A 26389-nucleotide genomic window follows, 5' to 3' on the forward strand; every position below is an offset into this window, starting at 1 on the left:
AGGATCAATAGAGTGTGAAAAATTTGGACTATTTAGCACATTTTTAGACTATTCTGTCTTCTTTTGTCCTTTGCAGTGGGTGCACTCCCTCCTGAGAGCCTGTGCCATCATCAGCGTCATCTCTGTGTGCATGAACACGCCCAAGACGTTTGAGCATTACCCTCCTCTGCAGTATGTCACCTTCACGCTGGACACACTCCTCATGTTCCTTTACACCGCCGAGATGATCGCCAAGATGCACATCAGAGGAATCATCAAGGTAACTGCTGGCAGAGGCTGCAGGAATTTTAGACGGAAACATCACAAGTTGAAGCAACCGCAAAACAAAGCCACACATCATTGTTAATTGTTACACTTTTTCTTCCCAACTTTTCACACTAAAATTTTGCACTTTTCAGCAGCAGATTTCTACCATATGAAACTACAGCTTGTCAATTAATTATATGTATGGTTGTTGTTTTAAATTGGCTCTTCATTTAAATGTATTTGTTCATTAGCAGTTTATTTCTTAAACATTTACAATGAAAGTGGACTTAATTTTATGAAAACATTATGGGGTGTAGCAGTGATTTGCCTCACTTTCAGTGCCATGATGAGATCTGGCTCCGTTGTGGATATAGCGCTAGTTTTCTAAATAAATTCACTGGACACCACCAAAGTTTAATTGCCAGTCCAAAAATAAAAATAAGGGCAAACTGTTGCTGCATTGACAGACCTGACTGACAACCTGTTGTTACTATAGTTATTTAGAATACTCAGATTGTGTCCACCTATAGATAGGCCATATAATACTTACTTCATTTGATTGAGCTGATAATTGACAATAAATTGAAGAGAAAAATCTGATACGTATAAGATATATGCGGATATTTAAATATCTGAGTTTTGGAAGGTATGGATGCTGTCATAATTGTAGACATTTAATCCCCATGGAAACAGCACAAACCATGGCTGGAAGTAGAAAGAACTTTAGTTTATAACAATTTAGAAAGTTATAATGCCATAAACCATAAAAAGAGAACAAATTAAATATGATTTTCGTTTTATTTTCATGTATTTTTAAGTGCTTTCCGTGCTTGTCTACTATCTGTTCTGTGTAAACACTGCTTGAATATTTATCATGTGGCTCTTGGTCACAGCTAAGTCATTAATGGCGTTTTAGTACATTTTTGAGACTGATTTTTTGAGTAGAATAAGGTGATTTTGTTGAAATATCACAATTTTAAGCCCGGATTGGATAGTTTTTCCAATACAGTGGCGGAAAAAGGTTTTCGGACACCCTTCAAATTTTACACAATGTCAAATATTATCATGAAATATTTGTGGAAAAACCTTTTTGTGTTTCGAAAAGCTGCATTAGACAGACTTATCACTTACAAGAAAAACTAACAAAACTAAATTCTACCAAAAAAATCTTATTTTTATGGAACCAATTAATTTTAAATTATGAATGGATTTTTTAAGGATTTGTTTAGTTGTTGTTTGCTTTGTTATGACTGTGACTTACTAAAAGAAACTGCACCTAAGAGTGATTCTTAATGCAATATACATGCAAACGTATGGAGTGTCTGAAAACTTTTTTCCCATCCTGTAGAACAAGGTTTGGTGGAATGACTGATGAAGAGTTAAAAATCCAATGATTCTTTCTGTTTTCACAGTTTCTAGCGCCAATAAATGGTGTGATTTTGTTGATTGTGTAAAGATAAGTTGCGTTTGACACCTGACGGGAGGTTTTGGATTTCAGACACATAATTTACCATTTATAAGATCAGTATTGGGGTGAGAATTGTAGCTTTCTTGGTCATAGCCTAAAAACTTTTCTCTCTCGCACAGGTGTACACAAAAATAATGATTACAAGTTAGTCTTTGCTAGTGTTTCTTCCCACTTTGCAAATTCAGCCACTGGTTTTCGCTGACTACAGTTCATCCCTCTGTTGTCTGCCCGTCATCACAGCCTGTCATATTTAAAACAGCGGCTTTGTGTTTAATCACACTCCAAAATCAACCTTACTAGTTACACTGAGCTGTGAATTCAGATGAATCAACACAATTCAGATTTGAGGTAGACCGAAAATATTCTATAGCAGCATCCAGGAACAGACAGCTGGCAGATGAAAGACCCATAATTACTGCCATAAAAAGTGTGGACAGCTTAATTGGCAAATCAAGGATAACAAACAGGGAGGCACCGGAGGACACAGAATTAGAATCATTAATGCAGGAAAACAGCATAAAACAGAAGCAGCTCTGCTTATTTATTGCAGCATTTCCTGTTGTTCTTAAAATCAGATAAAACACATCTTTTTCTAAAGAATGAGATGCTGTTTTTCGGTTTATTGTCACTGGACTTGGCATTTAATTCAGCTTCTAGAAATACGATACATGTGATGCATTTGAATTTCGAGGTTTTAAGTGATTTCTATTTTAAAATGTAGCCCAGTGGATATATTTAGCAAGCCTGTAACTCTATTTATTGACATTTGGAGGCTGTATTTTGTTGCCGCTGAAGGTTCCCGCCCAACACAAATGATTGCCATAGTGTGGTAAAATAATGGCATGCTTTTGTACTTGTCAGTTTGTGTAATCAAACACGCTCGTTATCTGCAGAGTGTTTCAGAACACACCCTCCTATCTGCAGCCTTTCTTCCTGTGGAAGCCTGACCCCCTAAGAGCTTCTCAGAGGCTCTCTCCCTCTCTAAGTGGTAATTAAGTATGCCCATTTTGGATGGCCCCTTGACATTTCAGTTTGCTCACACTTCAGGGGCTTAATCATTTTTTGTCTTATCCTGTTGAAAGCAGGCTGTTTGAATATTGTGGTCAATCTGTGGAAATGGGCCCCAGTAATTTCATTTTTTTGTTTGTTGTTTTTCTCGAGTATTACTGAGCCATTCACTGTCGCCATTAAAGCTTTCTCTGTCAGATTTTCACAAGGCGATGCAAAGCTAGTCTTTAGCTGTGAAGACTTTGTGGCATTACCGAAGCCTTGAAACATCACAGGATGTTTTGTGATTGTTAAAATACATGTAATTTCTTGAAAAACACAGCCTTGGATAATGATGATGTTCAGAGTCGGTTCCTTATTTATTCATTCATGTTCGCGTTTCCTGCTCTTTCAAGTCTTTCCCTCTTTTCACAGTTGAAGCCTCCTCTTTGTCCGTCTCTTCACAGGGGGATAACTCCTACGTGAAAGATCGCTGGTGTATGTTTGATGGATTCATGGTGTTTTTCATCTGGGTCTCACTGGTGCTGCAGGTGCATTGGAAAATTTACTACTACATCTATATACGCTGAAGTTTCTCTACACTGGAAATTCTTGTACAGATTGACGTAAGGCAGTTTATTGGAGTGTCTGTTTCACCTCTGAAATAATCAGTTTCTCTTTGTTGTAGGTGTTTGAAATAGCGGAGCTCGTGGATCAGATGTCTCCGTGGGGAATGCTGAGAATCCCCCGAGCCCTTATTATGATCCGGGCCTTCAGGATCTACTTCCGCTTTGAGCTCCCCCGCTCCCGCATCACCAACATTCTGAAGTACAATGCTTTCATGAGTGTTTCTATTAAATATGGATGGATATGTGTAAAATAGGGCTCTTAGATAAATCTTTCTGCTGTGTTCTGCTTTTGCAGGCGATCCGGGGAGCAGATCTGGAGTGTGTCCATCTTCCTGCTGTTTTTTCTCCTGCTCTATGGAATTCTGGGTGTCCAGATGTTTGGCACATTCAACCATCACTGCGTTACAAATGACACTCAAAAAGGGTAAGAAAGAAGTATTAAGAAGTGTAATTCTGGATGATTTTTTTGGCCTCAGATTGGTATCTTTGCAGAGAACTCCATAACTAAGCATTTTTACTGAATTATCATGAATCTAGGGTGTTGTTGTTAGCATTAATGCATTTCATGTTTACTGAAGCAATGCTGAGAGTATCTGTATATAGGATGATAGAAATTAATGCAATATTCATAGATTTTTCACAGTACAAAAGCTGCATCTGACTTAAATTCACCCCTAAACTCAAGAGACCTAAATGTCTGTCAGGTGTCTGTCTCAGTCAATTTTCTCTTTACGAAAGCATTTGCTTCTCGTATCATGAATCATCATCACCAGTGGCGCTGTTCAGCATGCCTTGCTAACAGCTGCATTGTTAAATATGCAGTGAAGTGGAAATTGTGTGATGTTAGTTTAAACCACATTGTGTTCTAAAACAGATTACGTAACCAAATGCTGCTTTGTATCGATTATGCCACTTATCTCTGCCTTTGGGTTCCAGCCAGACATGAAGGATTTTCAAGAGGCTAAAAGAGCTGGACCTTTGGGGACTTGGTTCTCTTTATAATAATCTTATTATCAGAGGGAATCTACTTTTATGTGCTGATAGTAGAAAAAAACAGTACTTGATAATGAAAATCTCATGGGGAGAGGAGATGGCAACTGTGATCTGCTTTGAGAACGGCAGTTTTCCTTTGCATAGTGACGTGGTTGAACATTTAGCAAACCAGTAATGGGTCAGTGTTTGTGTACAGGAGTGTCTGATTTTTAAAATGCAGTCATTTAGCAAGCACATAGGCAAGAGCTCATTGGCAGAAAATGTTCTTTTTTTGGTGAGCAGTGTATTCTTGCAGCCTCAAACTCAAACATAATGTATAAAATTTGTGCAATGTGGAAAAAAAAATGTAATAAAAGTGAAATGAGTGATCATAATGTTGAAATCTTGTACATTTCTGCTGTATACTACTGCTACGACTACTACAAATAATAATAACAAATAAATGAAGACATAGTCAAGCATGAAAAGACACAAAACAACCAGAAAAGGACACAAAACAACCACTAAAAGATGCAAAATACTTAAAAAGAGAAACAAAAAACAGCAAAGCAACAGAAAACAACCACACAAAGAGACACAAAACAACTACTAAAAGATGCAAAATACTTCAAAAGAGAAGCAAAAAACAGCAAAGCAACAGAAAACAACCACACAAAGAGACACAAAACAACCAGAAAGAGATGCAAAACAACCCCAAAGAGACAACAAACAACCACACAGATACAAAAAACCCTACAGAGATGCAAAAAACCATCAGAGAAATCAACACAAAAAGATATTAAACAACCGCAGGGAGACACAACAAGACAATCACATAAAGACTTTAAACTGATGGTCCACTGGTAACACTATATACTATATATTTATCTACTTAAACAATAATGCCAACGACGACAATAATAATAATAAAAATAGTAGTGATGACTTTATTTCTAAAGCACCTGTTAAAGACCTTACAAAGTGCTTTGCAAATAAGAGGTGAATGCTCAGGAAGACCATTAAAAACAGATGGCTGGTCAGTAAGTTGAGTAAAACGCGGTAAAATATTTTGAAAATGAATCAATACAGCAACACCAGATACAATCATAAAATGACACATCCAAGTAAGGGAAAGAAGAAGTGGAGTAAAAGAAAATACTGAGCAAAACCATAAACCTAATGCAAATAACAACGATGATAATAATAGTATTAGTAAACAAATAAATATGTAAGTAAGCAGTTTAAGAAAGAGTGAAACAGAACGAAATTAACAATAAAATAAATCAGGTTAAACAAAATCAAATGAGCGATAAATATATGGTAGATAAAAAGATTAAATTAAAAATAGCATAAAGGATGATGTAGAATTGGGAAGAGTGACAGTGTGCACATGTTGCTGTACAGATATTTAAGCTCATTCGTGAAGGTTTTTAATGTGGCGGGTGAAGACGGTGTAGAATATGAAGCAGAAAATAGGAATTCCTTGTGGAGACAAAAGAGAGAGAAAGTGACGATCATGGTTGAAGCCCCAGGCTGCAGCCAGAGTTAACACTAATTATAATAATTAACATTCCCTACATTGTCCAGCCTTTGTATTAAGCTCATCCATCTCTCTGTACTGATGTGTGCCCACGGACCCCAGGGACTGAGCATATGTCGGCCATGAGTAGCAGCACAGATAGCACAGGACAACAGTCTGATATTTGATGTCCCTCTGTAGCATCAGCCCACAAGTCATGTGGTAGCTGTGCATCTCATTGTCATATATATACATGTGTGTGTGTGTGTGTGTGTGTGCGCGCCTAATGGAGGTATTTTAGAAATATGTCACATGTGGCCTGATGTGTCTAATCTCTATCTGCCATGTGCCCTTGGCATAAAGTCAAAGCTCCCTAGCTTTTCACACATGAGGGATTTGCTGGAAATTGGGAAAAAAAATAGCAGGGGAGACATTTTCTGATATGGATATTAGAAGAAAAGGGGCTTTGGATTTGTGAACAAAGTAGGGTCTCCCCTTCTGAATGTCAGGATTTCTGCCATTGACCTCGTCACTCTTTAGCTCCTCGGCTTGAATAATGTGCTTAGGTTTCAGCAGGGTGAAGATTTATGTTTTGAAGATTTCATTAAAACTACATGGCCGTGGTTGTAGTTTGTGAATGTGAGGGCAATTTTAAAATGAAATGTCTGTTGGATTTACCTGAAATTAAGATCTACGGACGGCTGGATCGAGGTTTTATTTCATCTTTGTGCTGTTTTTTTTAAAAATTCTTTGATATATTTCTTAAATTGTAGCATTATTTCCTTACGTTTATTTTTAAAACATTCTTATGTGCATTTGTTTTAGAATATTTTTTGATCATTTAAAGCTGTTTTATCTCATTTGGAAAATCTAAACTGTAACTGGGCAGAAATGTATAATTTTAAAATTAGTTGTATTTTAGATGATTTATTCTAAGCTCTATTGTTTGTTGTTTTTTATGGCTTGAGCAGTTACTAGTGAAATGTTTGCCATCTTATGTTACATTTTTACAAGTCATCTTCTAAATATATATGATTGTTTACTTGAGATAATAATAATAACAACACTAATAATTTATTTTTTCTCTATTTTGTCATGTATTTTTCTACTGAGTCAAATCCACTCGACTTCAGTTTGATTGATATTATCCCACGTAAACAACAAAATAAAACGTTTTCTGAAAATTTATCAAAACGGAGTTATCTGTTTTTGCAGCTATATTATTGGATGACTTGAACCAATTCATGTACCAGCATTAGTAAAATATTCCGTCATGTGTTGAAATTCAGTTTCTTGTGACTGAGCGTCAACACAAAGCAACAGTCGACAGGAACTCTACGTTTAATTTATGCAAAGCTTTACAAATTAATTCCGGTGTTATCAAATTATAGCTTGAGAAAACCAATCATGAATATTTTCTTATCACAAACATGTTTTTTTTATTTGACTCACATAATTATTAATATTGACTTATCAGGGTACGTTTTGTCTCCTCGTTTATCTTCAAAAGTGACTTCTTTGATAAAAGACTTTGGTATTTGCTTCTGAATAATTAGCTTTATCGGGATTCACCTCTATGCCTCTGATTGCCCTTTGTGATGGTGCAATAAATTATCCTTTCTGATCCTGTACCCCTTAATAAACAATTTGGATGAATGTCTGGGCAGGTAATTTGAGGGCATTAATTTTCATTAGGGAAATCAACCAGCTCCTGGTAACACCTGTGGCTGAAAGACAGGGAGAGCGAGCAGGAGAAATTTACTCACACGTCCCCCTGTACAGTATATTTGTCACCTTTTTCTTTAGACATTAATGCCAGGCATCGCCAGCTAACATATGATTTATGATTGTTTTTGTCTCCTTTTGGTCAGTAATGTGACATGGAACAGCCTGGCCATCCCAGACACCCACTGCTCACCTGATGGAGAAGGCTACCAGTGTCCTCATGGCTTCAAATGCATGGACCTGGAGGAGCTGGGCCTTAGCCGGCAGGAGCTCGGTTACAGTGGATTCAATGAACTCGGTATGAGCTACACGCTGCATATCCAGTACATTACACAGTACATAACATTCACAGCTTTTATTTCTTAGTTAGAACAAGAGAGCACTAAATGAAATTAGCATTGCAAGCTAACTAAAATCTTTTCTGTGCTGCTAAATATATAAACTGAGCCTTTCACCTGTAAATCTGTGCCATGTCGCTGCATCGCGGTTCTCAGATCCAGTGGCAGTGCACAGTGCCCTAATCTGTCAGTAGCTGTGAAGGAGACTAAGAACTTCACAGTAAACAGCACATTAATTTACACATAATTGACTGGAGTATGGTGCATCCGGTGCAATGTACAGTCTAAATGTGTGACCTAAATTATCTCTGGGGACACTTTTTAGAAATCTGTGTAGCTTCTAAGTTGCTTTAGGTGCACTGTAGGAAAAATGCTGAACCACATGTGTTTTCATTAATGGTCAAGTACTGAGTAATTAGACATTAAGCTTAGAACAAGGGTTTGATGTATTTGTTCGTGTAACTAACAGATTTGGACATCTCTTACTAGTAATCTTACTTACTTTTCTTACTAGTAATCTCTTACCAGTTTAACACTGTAAAGTCTCAACCTTGGAATGTTTTTGTGAAGATAAATAGTATTTTGTATACTTTTTTATAGAGTTTTAATGCCTAATACATAAATTACTAAGGTAAAATCACACCATAAATAACACGATAGGGTCTTAATCCTAATGTCAAAACTTGTTAGGCTAAGTTAAGTAAAAATTTAGAACAGCAATCGTGATCTTTTTCACTGGAAAGCACTGTAACTGTTGTTTCAAATTTGCTTTGTAGCTGGTGACTTGACTTGACTTCAATCAGGGAGTTTATTTATGTAGAAAACTCACTAATCTGTTGGTCATCTTTTTTGAAAGGCAAAAGGACACCGACTGCTGTCCAGCTTTTCAGACATTAAACTTAAATGAAATTCTTTCTTGATGAAATCATCTTTGGCCGAGTGTTAAAAGTACAGACAGTTCATTTGCAGAGAGCACATTAACCAGAAAACAGCCAAGAGTTTCACTTTGTAGTTTGGCCAACGTACATAATTTATGTTAATTAGCTACATCGGATCGAATTTGTCAGCGACAAAGGCATGCATCAAAGATCACTTCATCATGCTAATGAGTCTGCCAAACAGTTGGAATTTTAAATCTTGTCATTATAACAAAGGGACTGTGAGGATACCCGAGTGCTGTATTTTTAACCGTGTAAGCTGTCAGAATTTACATTCATTATAGATAAAAAGAGAAACTCGATGTAGGTGTCGTCTTCAGGGAACCGTAATAATTGGTGTGAGGTTCACAGACATCACCGTGTTAGACTAAAGACTGCACTGACATTCGTTCCAACACTTTCTGCCTTTCATCTTATTGTACATCGCTGTGTTTTTGCGTAGGTACGAGCATCTTTACCGTGTACGAGGCCGCGTCACAGGAGGGCTGGGTGTTCCTCATGTACAGAGCCATCGACAGTTTCCCTCGCTGGCGCTCCTACTTCTACTTTATAACTCTCATTTTCTTCTTGGCATGGCTTGTCAAGGTTAGAGCCAAGACTTTCTCTCTCTGCTGCACTTTTCATCATAATTTCAGGGGATATTTGAACCGCAAAAGGCTTTGGCTAATTGACATAGCCTAATATTTCACCTACAGACATGATGAGCTCCCCCTTGTTAGTAGAATATTCTCTGGCTAATGGGAGAATGAATATCGCATCACAGCGAGAAGAACTCCCTTGAACTTGGTCATTTGCTTTAAATTCCCACTACAGTCTCTCACTGTCTCTCACTCCGTCTGCTTTTTCTCTTTTGCAGAATGTGTTTATTGCTGTCATCATTGAGACATTCGCAGAGATCAGGGTGCAGTTTCAGCAGATGTGGGGGTCGAGGAGCAGCACCACCTCTACGGCTACAACACAGGTACAACCGTCACACTCTCAGACGGAGTAGAGCCATAAAATGTCACCTTAACAAACCGTGCTCTTGACTCATATGTGCTGCCTAAATCCGACCCGATTTTAAACATTTATTGCAACCTGTCTTTCTGTTTTAAACCTGCTCATCTTGGTTTTTCAGTGCAGAAAAAAAATCTGTTCATTCATCAAAGTTGAGCTGATCAAAGTTGCATGAATCCTGAGGAATCAAAGGAACGGACACAAACACTTTTTGACAGGAATGGCCATCTTAGGACAGCATGGTCATCAATAAATACCTCCTGTTATGTAAAAACCTGACTGCCTGAAGGCTCGTATACAATCAGATGTCTGTTTTTTATAATAGATTGGACATCAGAATCTGTAATATCAAATCCATTTAATTAAAAATTAAGCCAGATAAAAATGACTCTCTTTCTCAAATGGTGCAGAGGAGACATTTATTTGGCCAAGTGACAAGTGAGCTAAGTGAGGCAAAGGTTTGCTTCACACACTTTGCTGTTGGCTGTGTGAAATGTCACTTCTCTGGGGGAAGGTGGTTTACCTCTAGCCAGAGCTTTTGCTTTGGAACTGAAGTCTCAGATAAAGGGTGGACACTTTTTTGGAGTTATGGAATCGTTCCTGCTCCTTTAGGAAATTGGGAGCGTGGACGTTTCTTCTGCTGTTGGGTAAACCAAAACTTTTCATCAGGAAAAGGACATTTTTTTGGTCTCAGAAAGACTCTGGAAGACGTTTAAGAAAAGAAAAGGTGGGTAGTACTCAGGCCAAGGTTTTCTAAATCATTCAGGATTCAAGTGGAGAGCCACAAGTCAGGTGGATTCTTTGTGGATATTTGGATGCTTGATGAAATATTAGACTGATTAAGTGTGTGTTTTATCCTGCAAAGAATTTCATCCAAACATCAAACACATACAAAAAATGTCAGCAGGTAGTTCTTCCTATTTAGCCAACATAGAAAATTATATTAAAAAATAAAATTTAAAAACATAACCAGTGGTTAATTAACTAATGTTACAGTTAAAGTGGTTCAATATTCATGTATAAAAACATGTGACTGCGATCAGGTCTGTGTGCTCAATGCAAGCAGTGTCTGTCCTCTGCCAAAGATGGCCTATTAGATAAAAGAAACCTCCACACAATTATGATTGGAGTGTTTTGTACTCAAGACAAATCCTCGGTTCATGGATATAAATAGCTGAAATTGTCACCAGATATCTGGGGTCACCTTCAAGGAAAGGGTGAGGAGGCTGGTCGTTTGCAAAGAGCTTAGAGAGGAATTGCTTCTCTTTGGCAGTGATAGGAAAGTAGTTTGGGCATCTGATCAACATACCTTCAGGATATATCCCTTTGATCCAGAGCATGCTGAAGGATTATCGCTTTCACTACGATGAGCTGGACAACATGGCCGAGGAGAAGGACATCTGGACAACCTTGCTTAGCTTTACTTTGCCAAACCTCGTGTAGTCTCGTATGATCCAACCCAGTGACAGCGTTTGGCTTCAGTTCCATATCATCTCTCATTTCCTGTCACTTCTCCACTATTTGTGTCTAATAAATACATAAAATGCCCCCAGAAATAATTTGATGCCACAAGATAGCCAAGGTTGCGAATATTAGCGTCCTAATAAATCAACATGAACCACTAAGCGAGTGACAACTGCAAAATTTAAGTAAGCAAGTGTAATGAAAGACATTCCACCTTAAGAGTTTGATATTAATTTTAAAATTGCAACTTGGATTTTACTGGCTTTGTTCAAGATGGATGTAGGAAAGCAAATTACAAGACTGACCTTGAAAGATGCCGTGTTCTCATCTCAGTTTTTTCCTGCTCTTTCTTTTGTTCTTCTGGGGAGCAGTGGTGGCTCAACGGTCAAAGCTTTGGATTTTGAGGTTGGGGGTTCGAACTCCAGCACTGGCAAGCTGCCACTTATACCCCTGAGCAAAGCGGCAGGAGTGCTGTATTCCAGCTGAACCCGGGGCTTGACCTCGTCTTCTTATCATGCTGGGATGTGCAGAAAAAAATAATCATTTCATTGTGTTTAATGCAACATTTCACCGCCCGTAAATTGTCCAGAGACAGGACATTTGTCAGAGAGAACTAATGAGGAATAGTTGCAGAATTTAAGGCTCAAAAATACAATCCTAAGGTGAGGACCAAAACAGTAATAACAGAAACACTTTTTGTTAATTCTATAAAGATTTCTCATCATTGTTCAATCCAGATGGCAACCACTTAGGTTAAGAATTAGCACTGACAGTTTGCAAATCTTTTTGGGTAGGAGGAAAACGCTGTTACTCTCTTCTTGATTTATGCTCTGTTTCTCTTGATGTGACAGACATTTGCTTGTTTCTTGCCACATTTGCATCAGACTGCAGTCTGGACTGACCAAGACAGTTCGAAAGGAGGCGTGAAGTGAGAGAATGAAGAGAGAAAGTATTTTGTAGGATTTGTAATTACATTACAACTGAAAACTGGGAAGCTGAGGAGGCAGCAGGACGTCTTAAGAATTAACAAAAAATGCATAAAAGTGTGATAAGCGACAACAGCTATGTAAACACTAATGTATATCTATAATAGATACATGATGGAGTTGTGGATCTGCATTTGTATTTTGCGGTTTTGTTGATTGTAGAGGAAAAACTGTCAGTGGTTGATGTTTGGATTGGAATTGAAAAGGAACACTGAACAGTTTTCAGTCTTGGAAATCCATGATGCTAAAACCTCATGATGGAAAACAGGCGAGTGCCACCGGCATACTGCTTTGACCTTGAAAACAATTAGCCTTTCTTGCCATTATCAAAATTAATTGTAGTCACATCGTCATGCCCCAATCTTTATCTTAGAGGGGGGAAAACTAATTAGCTGTGGTGTAACACGTAACTGTCAATCACAGAGGCTGAAACAATATAATCCTTTCTTTGTGTTCCCCAGAGAGCACGACTGGTATGAGGTGGCCCTGAGAGACACAACCTCATGCCACACTCCTCATTTTTTGACTTTGCTATATTGTCTTCCGAGTGTTGAGGTTTTTAGTAGAGATTAGACTGAAAAACTCTACTAAAATCTGAGTTGCAACAAGTGTGGAAGGTTGCAAGGAGAGAGAGATGGAGGCCTTTTGGAGCCACATGTTCAAAGAGAAATTGTGTCTTAGAGTTACATCTAATGCAAAAAGGGATTATTTTCATGAAAAAATCTTCTAAATATGCAACTGTGGTGTACAGAGATGCGTTTTTAATGGTTAAGTCAATGACCAGAGACAGACTTTAGCTTGAAGTTGTCATATTTCTTAATACGAAGTTGTTTCATTCGTGTTTGGACACAATGATTGATATTAATGAGTGAACCAGCTGTCTTCACAGCTTGGAAAGTCTCTGCTGTGATATTGGTTTGTTTTTATTTCTAGTGTTAAGTCCTCAGGCCTGCATACTGTATTTAGTAGCTATCATGCTGTTTGTGTGGGTCTGGATCTGTGCACAGTGCCGTCAGCTTTTCTCTGGTCACAGATGTTTTATGAAGATGTAGCCAAAGGGTTGATATGTGTGTTCTGTATTTTGTCCAGTGCTTTGAATGGTATGCAGGGGTTTTTTTGTGTGTGTGTGTGTGTGTACGTGTGTTCTGCCACTTATGTGCTGTCTTCCTGCTACAGATGTTCCACGAAGACGCTGCTGGGGGATGGCAGCTTGTAGCGGTGGACGTCAACAAACCACATGGCAGAGCGCCTGCGTGCCTCCAGGTAAAGACAAGCACATAATAAATATGCTGCTGGTGTAAACCGTTTCTTTTTCCTCTCCCTCCCATGCATAATTCTTATTCTGCGTATTAACAAAGAATCAGCAAACTTCATCCATTTAACAACTGACACGGACGCGCGCAGTATCACCTCATTGTTTTCGCATTTGTCTCTGTCTTCAGTGGCTGTGTCAAATGGCTAAGTGATGGGATTTTAAATGAGGGGAGGCTCATGTTTGATGTGTAGAGCTGCACTAATGATGTCGCTGCAGTGATAGATGAGTTTTAAATGACTTCTACATAACGGACGCCGCCGTGGCCGCGTGGTCGGTGTGATCCGAATGGTTGGGCTTTAAAGATAAGCTGAAAGCAGCGGGCGTTGTTTGCAGCTGGCCTGCTGTTGATAGTGGCGTGGTGCGGTGTAAAAGGCTGGGCCCTCGCTGTGAGGGACTGCCAATACAGTCTCCGGCTATGAGAGGGAGGATGGCTGTCAACACCACCCTCACGGAGTAAATACGGCGCCAGAGCCCAGCTTTAAGGAGGCACACAAACAGAGCACAAATAAAAATAGAGAAATTGGGCGGAGAGGAAGGGAGAGAGAAAAGAGAAAAAGTGAAATATGCAGTATTCCCCAGAGCCTCATCATCAGTTGGAGGAAAGATTTAGACAGAGGGATAACCAGAGGGATAAACACGGCTGACTTCCCTCTGAGCCTTGTGCTGCATTACATGGAACAATCAAAGACTTCTTCATTTGCCTTATTCACTCATAGCAAACAGCTATTATTGTCATTGTGTGCTAACAAGAAGACCATTCAGGCTGTCAATAGCAGAGGGTCAAAAAAAACGCAACTTCCATTTCAATGTGTTGGCAGAGAGGGAGTCCCAGTGCGATGGGCTGCAGCAGAACAACAAAGAGCTGCATGTCGAGAACCTGGCTTAACGGTTTGGCAATATCACTTAGCTGGGCTAACAGATAGATTCAAGAACCCATTCTTGGTAGCGTGACGGCAATCTCTGTTGAATAAAAACACAGAAAACATTGTCTTTATGTAAGTTTAATTCAGCATCTGCAGAGTGGATGAGCTGAGTGCAGAGAGTGAACCTGGGAAAGGATGGAAAGGGTATTTATACAGTCAAGGACACACGTTTTTTTATTAGCTTAGAATATGAGAAATAATTGCCCGTATGATAGCTTCACTTTTGTTGCAGATTTTACATCGTTACAGTGTGTTGGCAGCTTTTGAATAAATGATTTATTATTCAGACAGGTCCTCCTATTGATGCATGGAGCTACACTCTCCCATCAATGCAGATCTTTGCTTTTTTTTCTTCCAACGCAGCACTATTTTGCATCTGCACACCGCCTTACCGCCTTAAGGATGCAGACTTTGTGTAAGCAGCTTTCTGTGAGATCGACAAAGGGTCAGAGGGCAGGGCAGCTCACACCTCCATCGCGTGGACCGATTCAGCTCCCAGCCGTGGCCCAGATATTATGATAGATGTCTGCTGTCAAAGAGGGCCTCGCATATGAATACCGTGATAGAAAAAGAGAGTAGTACCGAGAGGAATGGTCGTCTTATCAGTCTTTCTTGTTAACAATATCAGAGGAGTACATTTCATAGTAGGGCCAGTGTTACACAAGACATTTGTCAGGGATGCATGCCTGCAGAGTGAGACAAACATATGCAAATTAAAAAAACCAACTAAGTAATGAATAAGATTGGATGGTTAAAGTGATTTACTGCATAGTTTGAGGTTTCCTAATACTCAAACAGGGCTCCACGATATGTCCAAAAAAATGTATCATTCCTCATTTATCTTGATCAGTGTTGCTAATTAGCGCAAAATACGTTGAATTAATGAGGAAGGAGACACGTCTAACATGGCTACACACAATGTGCTTTGGTGTGTAAGAGTCAAAAGAAAAATAAGGTTGTTTATGAGAAAAATGTAATGTGAACTTCAATTTCAAAGATTTGTTATGGTTCAAAGTAATAATGTATTTTATTAAGAGCCATTTATATAATTAACACATATAATCATGAACTGGATTTTCTGTGGAGCCGTCAGTGTTTTAAAATAAACATCACAGAAAAAATGCAACGTATTCTGCTGCACATACTGGAAGCTGCACAGTGGTACTGGAAGTCGTGTTTGCTTTCATATGCCACATAATAATACCACGTAAAAATATATTGGCTTTCTCTCTCTATCCTCGACGGGACGGTAACTTTCCCTTTTGGAAAAGGAGCATTTCTTGTCTCTGTAGTTTTACCTGGATGTGTTGCAGTGGGTTTCACTCTGCTCTGTCTCCAGCTTTAGAGATCCAAACCAAGCCACTGATGTTGTCTGATAACATCACTGTTTTCCTCGTCTAGTGCCAGCGTCTGACTCGTTGTGCTGCTGCTACTTTTCCAACAGCATGTGTGTGTATTTTTTTTTACTTATTTTTGGCTCTACATATGTCAGCTACACAACCCTGTTGCTGTAGCCTGATTGGCTGATTGTGCAGATGAGTGTTGACCCAAATAGGCCAAATACATATACTTTAATTATTTTTATCATTATTATTGAGCTCATTTAATTGCTCAGCCTTACATTTAAACAATTTTCAAGTTAAATTTGTTTTCTTGTTATTGAATTCTATGCATTTTTTTTGCCATTTCAGAAATGACATGCCATAATTTAACACATTACTTGGAATTTGAACAAATGTCTAAAGAATATTCTGTGAAACAGTGCAAGTTTCCACTTGGGGTGGCTGTGGATCAGGTGGTAGAGCGGGTCGTCCAATGATTGAAGGGTCGGCGGTTCAATTCCTGCTCTCGCCTAGTCATGTGCTGTTGTGTCCTTGTGCAAGACACTTTACTCGCCTTGCCTCCAGTGCTGCTCCCACACTGGTGTATGAATGCGTGTGAATGTTGGTGGTGGTCGGAGGGGCCGTAGGCGCAGATTGGCGGCCTCGCTTCCGTCAGTCTGCCCCAGGGCAGCTGTGGCTACAAAATGTAGCTTACCACCACCAGAATGAATAATGGGTCCATTGTGAAGCGCTTTGAGTGGCTAAAAAAGCGCTATATAAATCTAATCCATTATTATTTGCCTGAATTCTACCAAATCATTTAACAGATATAGCATTGGCAGTTGGAGTTCAGTGACTGTCAGTGTTATATTATAAATTAACTCCAGATTTGACATGTTAAAAAAAGGCATGCTATCTTTAAGAAAACTGCACTATTTATCACAACTGGAAACTGTAAAAATATAAAGAATTGTCCAATTTTCTTCTCCTGGATGGTCCCTGAACTACTCATCTGTGATGTTCCATTATTCCAGAAAACGTAACTAAACCTAACCTAAAATTTGTGATATTTATTCAAAATCAATTTATTCTACATGTCTCGTTTAATAATTTGCCAAAAGTAAACCCTTGGTTCTAACCACATTCTGTAAACAAAAAAAAGCAACACAGAAATTCTGCACTTGGTCTGTGCTTCAGTGAATTCATTAGTGACTCAGCTGCGACTAACAGTCGCATGACAACAATTCAGGGACTTGGCTAAACTGCAGGTTGTGTAGTAAAGTATCTAAAGAATGCGGAGTCACCATTTTTGGTAAGCGTTAAGGTTAATGGAATAGCTCGGAAGAAAAATGTTGTGCTTATTCCATTTTTGAATATATGTAATCACAAACTAAACTTTAGGGTTTTTTGTTTTCTTTATGTGTTTTTTTTATTGATTGCATTATCACAGTCATACTGCACAAAATACATTTCTGAGTTCTCTCTACTTCTGACGACAGTTGTGCTGTATACATAGATGTGCAAGACTTTATGTTTGCTGTGAAAAATGAGCCCAGTACCAGAGCAGGACAACTTTTAAAGTTAAAATGTTGTTGTCATTAAGATTGTGGTTTTGGCAAACAAACTGTAGTTTGTGGTTAATGATGTAAATACTATGCTGGACACATGCAGTCTTCAGTCCCTTTAGGCACAAGTTAAGGTTCCACAGCTAACTAACGTGGTAGAAGTTGGGTAAAGATCCAAGTCTTAGTTACACACTGAAAGAGTGAGACGCCTTCCTTTTTATTTTAGAATGAAACAGTCTCCTGCAGAATCATCCGTGAAGACAGGCCTCATATCATTCACAGTGAGCTCCATTTGTCCCACCTGGTCAACCACAGATCTATAAGGCTCATTACTCTGGTTATTTTTCTGACTCCTTTTCATGCGGTACATTAATTATGCAGATAATCAATTCAATTATTTATCATCGCTAATGTTTTTCATTGTCCACCATGGAAGCCAAGGAGAAAAAGAAAAACATCAAAGGGACTGCATTAATCATGTGACATCAATTAGAGGGACTAGAACAATAGCTTAATTATATGAGGGATTGTGTAAGAACTGCTGCCAGCTTGCATTGATGTCAGCTGTAGTGAGTTCAAAACAGAAAGTATTTTCATTACAGAATTCAGTGCAACTTTAACCTAAAAAGCCACATTACCCTCAGGCTGGCTTACAACCTAAACCTGTGTTTTCACAGTGAGTGACAGCTGCTGATCAACCAAAACGTGCCTCATAATTTGTGCTTTGATAATGGAATGGAATGAGCAAAGAAAAGAGAGTTTTTTGTGACTGCAGCAACTTGTTAGAGTTTGACAGGGGTCAGAGTTTTTCTCAAAAATGGCATTTTTTCATGCGTTGTTACATTCTTCTGCTGTAGCCGTTCTTCATTATTATTTGCGTCACGCTTGACACTTGAGTGATCAAGCAGGCAGAAATTTAAAGTATAATATTAGTTGAATAGCACCGAGTGGCTTTGACACGCGTCATCCAGCGCTCAAATTCAAAGTCATCCACTGTTTTCCACTGTCAGCCGCACACTGACAGCATTTTGTGGCATGTCAAGCCATCAAACCACTCTGAAAAATGTTTTGATTTTTTTTTTTTTGATATTGTCAAAAAACCGCAAGGTCTAACCCAGCCCTTCAAACCACAAAGGCCTATTCAGAGATCACAGAGAGGTTTAATAAGCGAGGCAATATTTGGAAGTTTCTGCAGATAATTATTTTGAAGAGGCTGATTTTTGTCTCAGATAGTTTACACCAACACTGACTTCAAATTTTTATTTATTTTAACAATAAACAATTTGGCTTAAACTAGCTGTGTTCCCGTGCATTGAAGCAGGTTAACTTATAATTTGCTTTGGCAACTTGTAGCGTAATACCGTACAGTAGTAGTCGACTAATCTACCCTTTAGGATTAGATTTCTTTATTATTAGAATGCTACTCAGATCTTTTCAAATCTAATTATGGTAATCAGTCCATAATCAGAAGTTGTGAACTCTGATTTCATTGACCTCCAGTTCCCAAACAAAGAAATGCATCGTAGAATCTAGAATAAATCTTAGCAAAACATTTATTAACTGTTGCTATCAACAAATAATAAGACAACAATGACGCAATAAACAACAGACAATGAATGAATGAATGAATGAATCTAGGTAAACAAAGTGAATCATTAATAAAAGGTTTTTGGACACCAATAAATTGTTGTTCTGCTTCTTGGTACACAACAAACTAAAGAAAATTGGTGTTGCAAATGCTTAATTTCAATCTAACTTTCATGTAATATGTAAAATATTTCACATATATCAGTTTAATCTGTGATACGGTTTGTTACAGTCAAGTCTCAGCTCAGTATTTACTGTCAAATAGATTCAAAAGGATTTAAAAGATACCATCAAAAGCATGACAAGGATGGCAGTATTAAATATTTAACGGCAAAAAAAAAAAAAATGGGTGAGACGACCCTTTAAACCCTGGGGCAGATGAGTTTGTCCTGAACTGTAAAGTTTGAATTTCCAAATGTAATTCATTTCAATGTGAAAATAATTAAGCGTTGAGTAATTGTTTTTCTCAGTTTTAGATGTTTTGATACTGTAACTTACACCAATAGTGTATATCTTTAAAAGTTAAATAATAATGAAAAAGAATCTCTCTTCAGATACAGAATAAACATGCAAGTACTATTAAATCACTGTAAAATAACTTTAGTACACAGAAAGAGATTAATGGCTCCAGTGACTCCTGTAGCACTCCTGCTTATGCACCTGTGCACTAGTACATGTTGCTGTGCAGTACACACCTGTTAGTCTATGTACAGACCTCCATGTAATGGACGGACTCTGTTATAGTGTTGTTTTTCTCCTCAATTTCTGTTCTTTGACGTCGTAATAGATGGTGCGAGAAGGCATGCCGTTTATGTCGGTGTCATTTTTGATTAATGACGGATATCCCTCCCGCTCTCTTTTCTCTAAAGCCTTGCCACACACCTTATTTCTTTGCTTTTTCACCCATATCAGAAGGGAGCGGCGCTGGCTGACTAGACAGGTCGAGTGAAGGCAGGCAGTAGAGATCCAGCCTGCAGGGCCATCTGTGAGTGCCGGGGAAGTGAAGTGTGAGTTTCTGTTCTGCTCTGCCTGGCTCCAGAGTAATTGGCCGTCAAATGATTAAAATGTTTCAGGGCTGGCAGGTGGGTGCTATCTACAGATAGGCGGCCTGTGTGTGCGTCCCTGTGTTTGTCTGCTGCTAGCTCGGTCGTACCTGTCGGACTGTCTTTTTAAACCACCTGTACGTGTCCGGTCAAGCCGCCGTGTTTCGAAGTGTCAGCCTGTCGATCTGCCTGTTGACATCTGCCTATTTTTGCATGTCCCTGTGTGTCTGTCTGGGTCCAACTGGCTGCAGCAGTTGGAGATAGCACATAATTGATTAACCACCTGCTCTTTTTGGAGACAGAGAGGAAATGGCAGCTTCCTCTCCTGAGGGGCTATAAACAAAAATAGCCCTCAAAGCAGGGAGCATCTTCACTCTGCCAGTTGTTTGTCATTGTTTTTAACAAACTTACAACGATATCGGTTTAATTTCATTATAATAACAGCTGTCCTCCTCATTGTTAGGCTTACGTTTAACTGTGTACTTTTGTCGCTGATTCTGGCCGGTACTCTGACAACTTTATTTGAATTTGGTTTACACAGTTCGAATGAAGGTGGTGCTTTTTTGTTTTTCTGTTTGAGATCTACCAGCAGTAATCTGCCAACAGCAGACAAGAAGAAAATCAGGTTATTTCTAGCTTTGAATTTTGCTTTGGGAATGAGCCAGACTACCTGTTCTCCCGTTTCCAGGATTCATGTCCAGCTAGCCATTTTTTGGCTCCAACTTCATATTTAATGGACAAATGCTTTTGTGTTTTATCTCTTAGCAAGAAAGAGAATAAGCATATTTCCCAAAATGTCAGACTGTTGCTTTCAAGCCAAGATTACATTTTATGTTACTCTAAACCTTTAGATGCATGTATTTGTTTATGTGGTCCGCTGTACTTAATGTATTTTTATGCTCAGAGACTGAAATCTGTAACAGAGTTTACGGTTAAGAACATGTGGATGTTCCGTGATTTTTAATAGTGACATGTTCATACCAGCCCTTTCCAAAGGTTAAGTTATAGTACATTTATGAATGTTAACATTTGCATAATGTTCCACTTCACTGCATTTGAATCACACTAACCGCTCTGCATTTTTTCAAGCAAATTTTTTAAAAAGGTTTTTCAGTATTTTTGCTGTTTTTTTGTCATGGAAGAAGTACAGTATAGACCAGTGGAGGTTAATGAAGTGTCCCCTTTCTTTCCCTAAAGATCGGTCTACTAATTAGCCCCCAATGCTCCACCACGCAGTAATTACTCTGCAGATTGCTGCTTTGGCTGTTGTAAGCAAAACAGAGTGACACTTTCTACAGGTGTAGCCCACTGGATGGAAAATCAAGCGTTTAAATTGCATCACAGACTAAAGAATTCCAGTGTGAGACTAAATAAAGTAGCTTTTAAAGGGATATTGAGGAAGAATAGGATCACCATGATAGATGTACGCTATTTCTAGTAATCCAGGAGGATCATGTGATTAATTTTGCATTGTCTCCTTGGTAATGAGCAGCTGATGCTGCTCGCTACCTACCCCCCTCCTCAGCCCTCTGTCTGCAGAGCTAAATACAGAGTGATGGATAGTCCAGCAGCTCACTTGGGGGTACTGAGGTCCGATGAATGGAACGCCTTTTTGACCTCTCCCTCCCAAGCCAGAGGTTGTTCATTCTCCGGAAGCCTCCTTTTCCTCACTGCCACTGATCTTTACCCTCTGGATCTTCCCAGCGACACCTCTCCTATCATTTTAAGCTCACACACGCATTCGCACAATGTGTCAAGGTTAAGGTCAGTTTGTGTGGAAGGAGAAGGATGGCACAGAAGAAGGGGAATTGGCTCGTGATAGCAGGAAAATAATCTTAGTGAGAGTATTACTATAGATAGTGGGGGGAAAAAAAAGACTCCACTGAGGCACTGCAAGGTAGATATACACGTGTAATGTGAAATAAAGTCGTCTGCAGAAAGAGAGCGGACAAGATGTCAGTGGTCCTATGAGATCAGCTCTCATAGACCAAAGGGGATGAGTGAATTTGATTGTTTGCTCAGTCTAGACTGCAATCAGACTGATGCATAGTGATATACTCTGAAATTAGATGAGCTAAAAAGCATATGAGGGAGAATCAGACAGCAAATGGATGCAGAGGTGGCCGAGCACAGCAGATATTATTAAGAGTAGGAGGGGGCAGGCAGGGAGACCATCATGTTTTATTAAGACCTGTTTTTCCAGCCAGAGACGTGAGTCAGCCTGCTCTAGTCAAGGCCATAATAAGTCAAGGGGCTCCCACTTCACTTGATCCCCAGCTCGGCAAGATTTTGTACACCCACTCCCTCAGCCACAAGCGTTCCGTTGAAATAACTCTGTGCTGATGCCACGATTTGACGACAGATTTCAGAATTAGTGTGCTTGCTCTACATATTTTCATTCAGTTCTCTTGATTATCATGATTTGTTTATTTGTTGTCAGCAAAGACCAAACTGAAGAGATAACTCAAGTGAAACAGTCTGTAATCCCACCCAGTTTCTTCCTAATCTCAGTAAACAGGAGACGGAGAGAAAACTGCAGCGGGAGCCAGAACATGGCCCAGTCTGTTGGTGACAATTCCTGTGTGAATACCGCTATATCCCGCCAGCTATGTGCACATGTGCTACACTTGTCTCATGTACCAGCAGAAAGAGCATTTGTCCTTCTTGGCAGTCTGTGGTAACAGACAGAGCACGAGAAAGCAGTCAGTGTGCTTCTCTGGCTTGATTGTGTTACAGTTGGAGACGCTGGAGATCATCCAGGTATGATGCATATATATCATCCAGAGAATCAGTACGCTTATTGACAGCAAATCACGTTAAGACATCTCTTTCACTTCTTTTGTGAGATTCTGGTTTATATTCCTCTGGCCAGACAGACTTTAGAGGGTGAGACTTAGATTGACTTGGCATAAATTGGGTAATAAAGAACAGAAGCACTCAGACAAGAAACCAGAAGCTCTGATGAAAGCAGAAATTGCTGTTTATTTCTTCTTATTTTTAACGATATTTTCCTTTTTTATTTTTACTGGAGGAAAGCACACCCAGAGTTCACTGTTTCCCCCAAATACCAATTTACATGCCACTTGAAATGATATCTTTTTTTCTCTGCAATATTACTTGCATACATAATTTCTATCATGTATAATCTGTGAAGAAAATAAGAGCTGAGTGCACGCTGTATTCCGCAGATGCACTGTGGAGATGTATCAAAAATTAAGCATTGCTTTGCCATCAGACCGAACGATGCCAGTGTTCCCTGGATAAAAGCCAAAGCCACAACTTAATGTGTGGTTTCTGCTTGCGACACTTCAATTCAGCATGTGCGTGTGTGTGTGTGTGTGTGTGCACAGTGAGCACCTGGTGTTTCAAAGAAGCAGCCAGAAGCCACACAAATAAATAGCATCCATCAAACAAGTGGGAAAGGATTTCAGAGACATACAAGCTGAGAAACATCAAACGGCAGGGGAGAGCCATCTTGTCCCGCAGTTCATGCTCTTAAATTGATTCTGACATCTTGAGGCCTTATAAGGTCTGCCAGTGCCATCAGCTGCATTGGGCAAACTAAACATTTTGCCTTTGGAATGACACGGAGAGCGTTATCTGGTGAAGTGCACCACATCTTTAGCCAGTCTTGGGGGGGGTTAAAAAAAAAGGAGGAAATGCGAGGAAAGAGATTAAAAGGTTGTTCTGTGGCAGAGCTGGATGGGCAGACTGTATCTCCATATGACAGAGGTTACAAATGCGCACCGTTCTCCAGCTAGCTCTCCAGCTTTTCCTAGCAGTGTGATTCCCAAAAGCTGACAGAGAATATGGGCAAAGTCAGGACCTTGAGAAAATCAAGCGTTTCATACGCACGAGCGTGTACTTTCTGTTCTCTGTAGGCCTGCCTCTGTCTCTCCTGCAACTTCTTTCACAAACACACATATACGCCCACAGTCGCACGCGCACACCGCTCCATTCAGCCAAAACACCCATGGGGTAGAGCGTCTGGTTGCTGGAAATGTCAAACTGCTTTGTCACGTCCAATCTCAGTCAGGGAGCCTAACCACTGTGTGTGGAGAGTGGGCATTTGTGTGTATGTTCTGCAAAAAACCACCCATCCCACAGGCCAGCCGCTCTGTGGGCCTGGACATGAAGTAGAAGTTGACAAAAAAATATGACCAAAATATAGCAAATTAGGGAAAAAAAATAGGACGCTAGTAGTGCTGACTTTAATCCAATACCTGCATGAATAGTCAAAAAGTGATATTGACATGATATTACAGCAGAAATTTATAACATAAGGACAAATAATATAATAATATATGACAAAATATGGAACTTTTTCTCAGTCAGGGAGCCTAACCAGTGTGTCTGGAGAGTGGGCAAGTGTGTGTGTTCTGCAAAAAAAAAACACCCATCCCCGAGGCCAGCCGCTCTATGGGCCTGGGCATGAAGTTGAAGTTGGCACAAAGTGTGACCAAAATACAGCAAATTAAGAAAACAAACATGAAGATGCTGGATACCAAATTTTTGACTTTGGTCTGATACCCACCTAAATATTTCTGTACTGGTAGTGAAATGCTGTTGCAGCAGAAACCTAGAGCATGAGGACGAATAATGTAGTAATATGACAGAATATGGAAGTTTTTCTCAGTCAGGGAACTTAACCACCGTGTGTGACAGTGGGCGTGTGTGTATGTTCATCTAGTTGAAGTTGGCAAAACGTGACCAAAAAATTAAGAAAAACATTTAAGTTGCTGTTAGTGTCAGGATACTAAAATTTTGAGTTTTGATTTGATACATATGCCGTTGCTGAAGCAGAAACATAAAACATCAAGACAAATAATGCAATCATATGTAACAGAACATGGAATTATTTTGACAGTAAAAAGAAGCCAACAGTGAAAGAACTGTTTATGCATTTTCATATCCAACCACAAGTGGAGGAACTTTTCATTAAGACCACTTTTTCACCCGTTTAAGTCTCTCCACCTTTACATGATGCCTATAAAAGCATGAATCCTTGCTGAGATAAGTGTATCCATATGAGGATACTTCAAAAAGTTGTTTGCCTCACTTGGTAACAAGAAGCTTAATCGCCATTTTTGGCCACAGCTGTATCCTATAAGGTCTTCTATCACTGTCAGAAAAGTTCAAATGGGAGAGGAGGGCTTCAAGCTGGCTGCTGTTGCTACAGGGCAGGTCCACACAGCCCGGCTGGTCGAAGCCGCAAAATGTGGCATTGCACTGTTGCCTCATGAACCTTACTCACCTGACCTGCAACATCTGACTTCTACCTGTTTCACAAACTGAAATCCCACTTGTTTGATTGCCATTTACAGCATTTTATGATAACGTCATGCATAATGTTGAGGAAGATATGGAGGCTCAAGAAGTGACCTTTTCTGCAAAGATATAGCGAAGCTCGAACATTGGTGGAGCAAGTGCATTGAAGTTAAAATGTGTTGACACAATAATGCAAGAACAATCTTTCTCCTGTAACATTTCTGCTGAGGCCGAGAACTTTGACCCGCGTACTTTAGTGCACATTTTAATCACCTCGTGTTCGCTTTTTCTGAGTTGATGTTGTTTTAGCCTCTTGCAGTAACGTGGGTTGATGTTACCAGTGTGAACGCTGCATTTACATACAGAAACGTTTGCCATGTCTGAAAGTGGGCCAAGTTAAACGGCTGTCATTTAATTACCTCATCATACTCAGATAGTGAAAAAAGTTTGCCTGTTACAACATGACTCACACTCGTTTGACATACATTTGATGTTCTTACAATGTCTACCACAATCGCATTCCGCCTTTCGCTCAAAGAGATGCTTCACCAAGTGGGATTTGTTGGCTTCCTCGGTCTGCGTAGCTTTAAAGCATCTCTTCTTGCCTACTGGCTTTGTGTTGTCTGTGGGCTTTCCCTCACTGTCTGCTATAAAAGTGAATCAAATCCAAATTTCAGTCTGTGCATCTACCTTATCCGCAATCTGTGGACAGTCGGCATCAGCGCTTGAATTTGCAGCCATGTCTTGGGGCTATGAAATTTCCAAGAGAGAGAAAAGTGGTTGGCATGCCCACTTTACCAGCAGGAAGTGGAGGCAGAACGATACAGACACAGTGACCGCTGTGGCACATTGATAATAATTATCGACTCTTTAGAGCCACTGGTCAAATAAAAGTGTCAGTACTAATAAAACTGGATTTAGCATCATTTTAATAGAAAGGTATTGTAGTATTTTTCTGGCATCTGTATACCGTGCATGCAACACTAGATGTTGCAGATTTGGCTCAACAGACTGCACACTGCTTTGTCAGTGGTGTCATTCAGTTGCTGTCATTTTGTGGTGAGGAAAGTCCCCTGATTTTGTAGAATCCTTTAAATT

General features: G+C 39.5%; 1 protein-coding gene across 7 annotated transcripts in view; it reads left to right on the top strand.

Moving 5' to 3' along the window:
• The window catches only part of nalcn (sodium leak channel, non-selective), a 79807-nt gene that overhangs the window by 6058 nt on the left and 47360 nt on the right, over window positions 1-26389 (top strand). For 6 of the 7 annotated variants that reach the window (XM_022203235.2, XM_022203238.2, XM_051959180.1 and 3 more), the window contains 8 exons: window positions 77-259; window positions 3169-3252; window positions 3390-3529; window positions 3626-3754; window positions 7693-7844; window positions 9265-9407; window positions 9679-9783; window positions 13445-13531. In XM_022203235.2, the coding sequence (XP_022058927.1) occupies window positions 77-259; window positions 3169-3252; window positions 3390-3529; window positions 3626-3754; window positions 7693-7844; window positions 9265-9407; window positions 9679-9783; window positions 13445-13531 (1023 nt within the window). Of the gene's footprint in view, window positions 1-76; window positions 260-3168; window positions 3253-3389; window positions 3530-3625; window positions 3755-7692; window positions 7845-9264; window positions 9408-9678; window positions 9784-13444; window positions 13532-26389 lie in introns of those variants that run through there. The other variant, XM_051959182.1, reaches the window with a different exon arrangement.

The sequence above is a fragment of the Acanthochromis polyacanthus genome, chromosome 14 (genome assembly GCF_021347895.1).
Source record: "Acanthochromis polyacanthus isolate Apoly-LR-REF ecotype Palm Island chromosome 14, KAUST_Apoly_ChrSc, whole genome shotgun sequence".
In the NCBI taxonomy this organism is placed as follows: domain Eukaryota; kingdom Metazoa; phylum Chordata; class Actinopteri; family Pomacentridae; genus Acanthochromis; species Acanthochromis polyacanthus.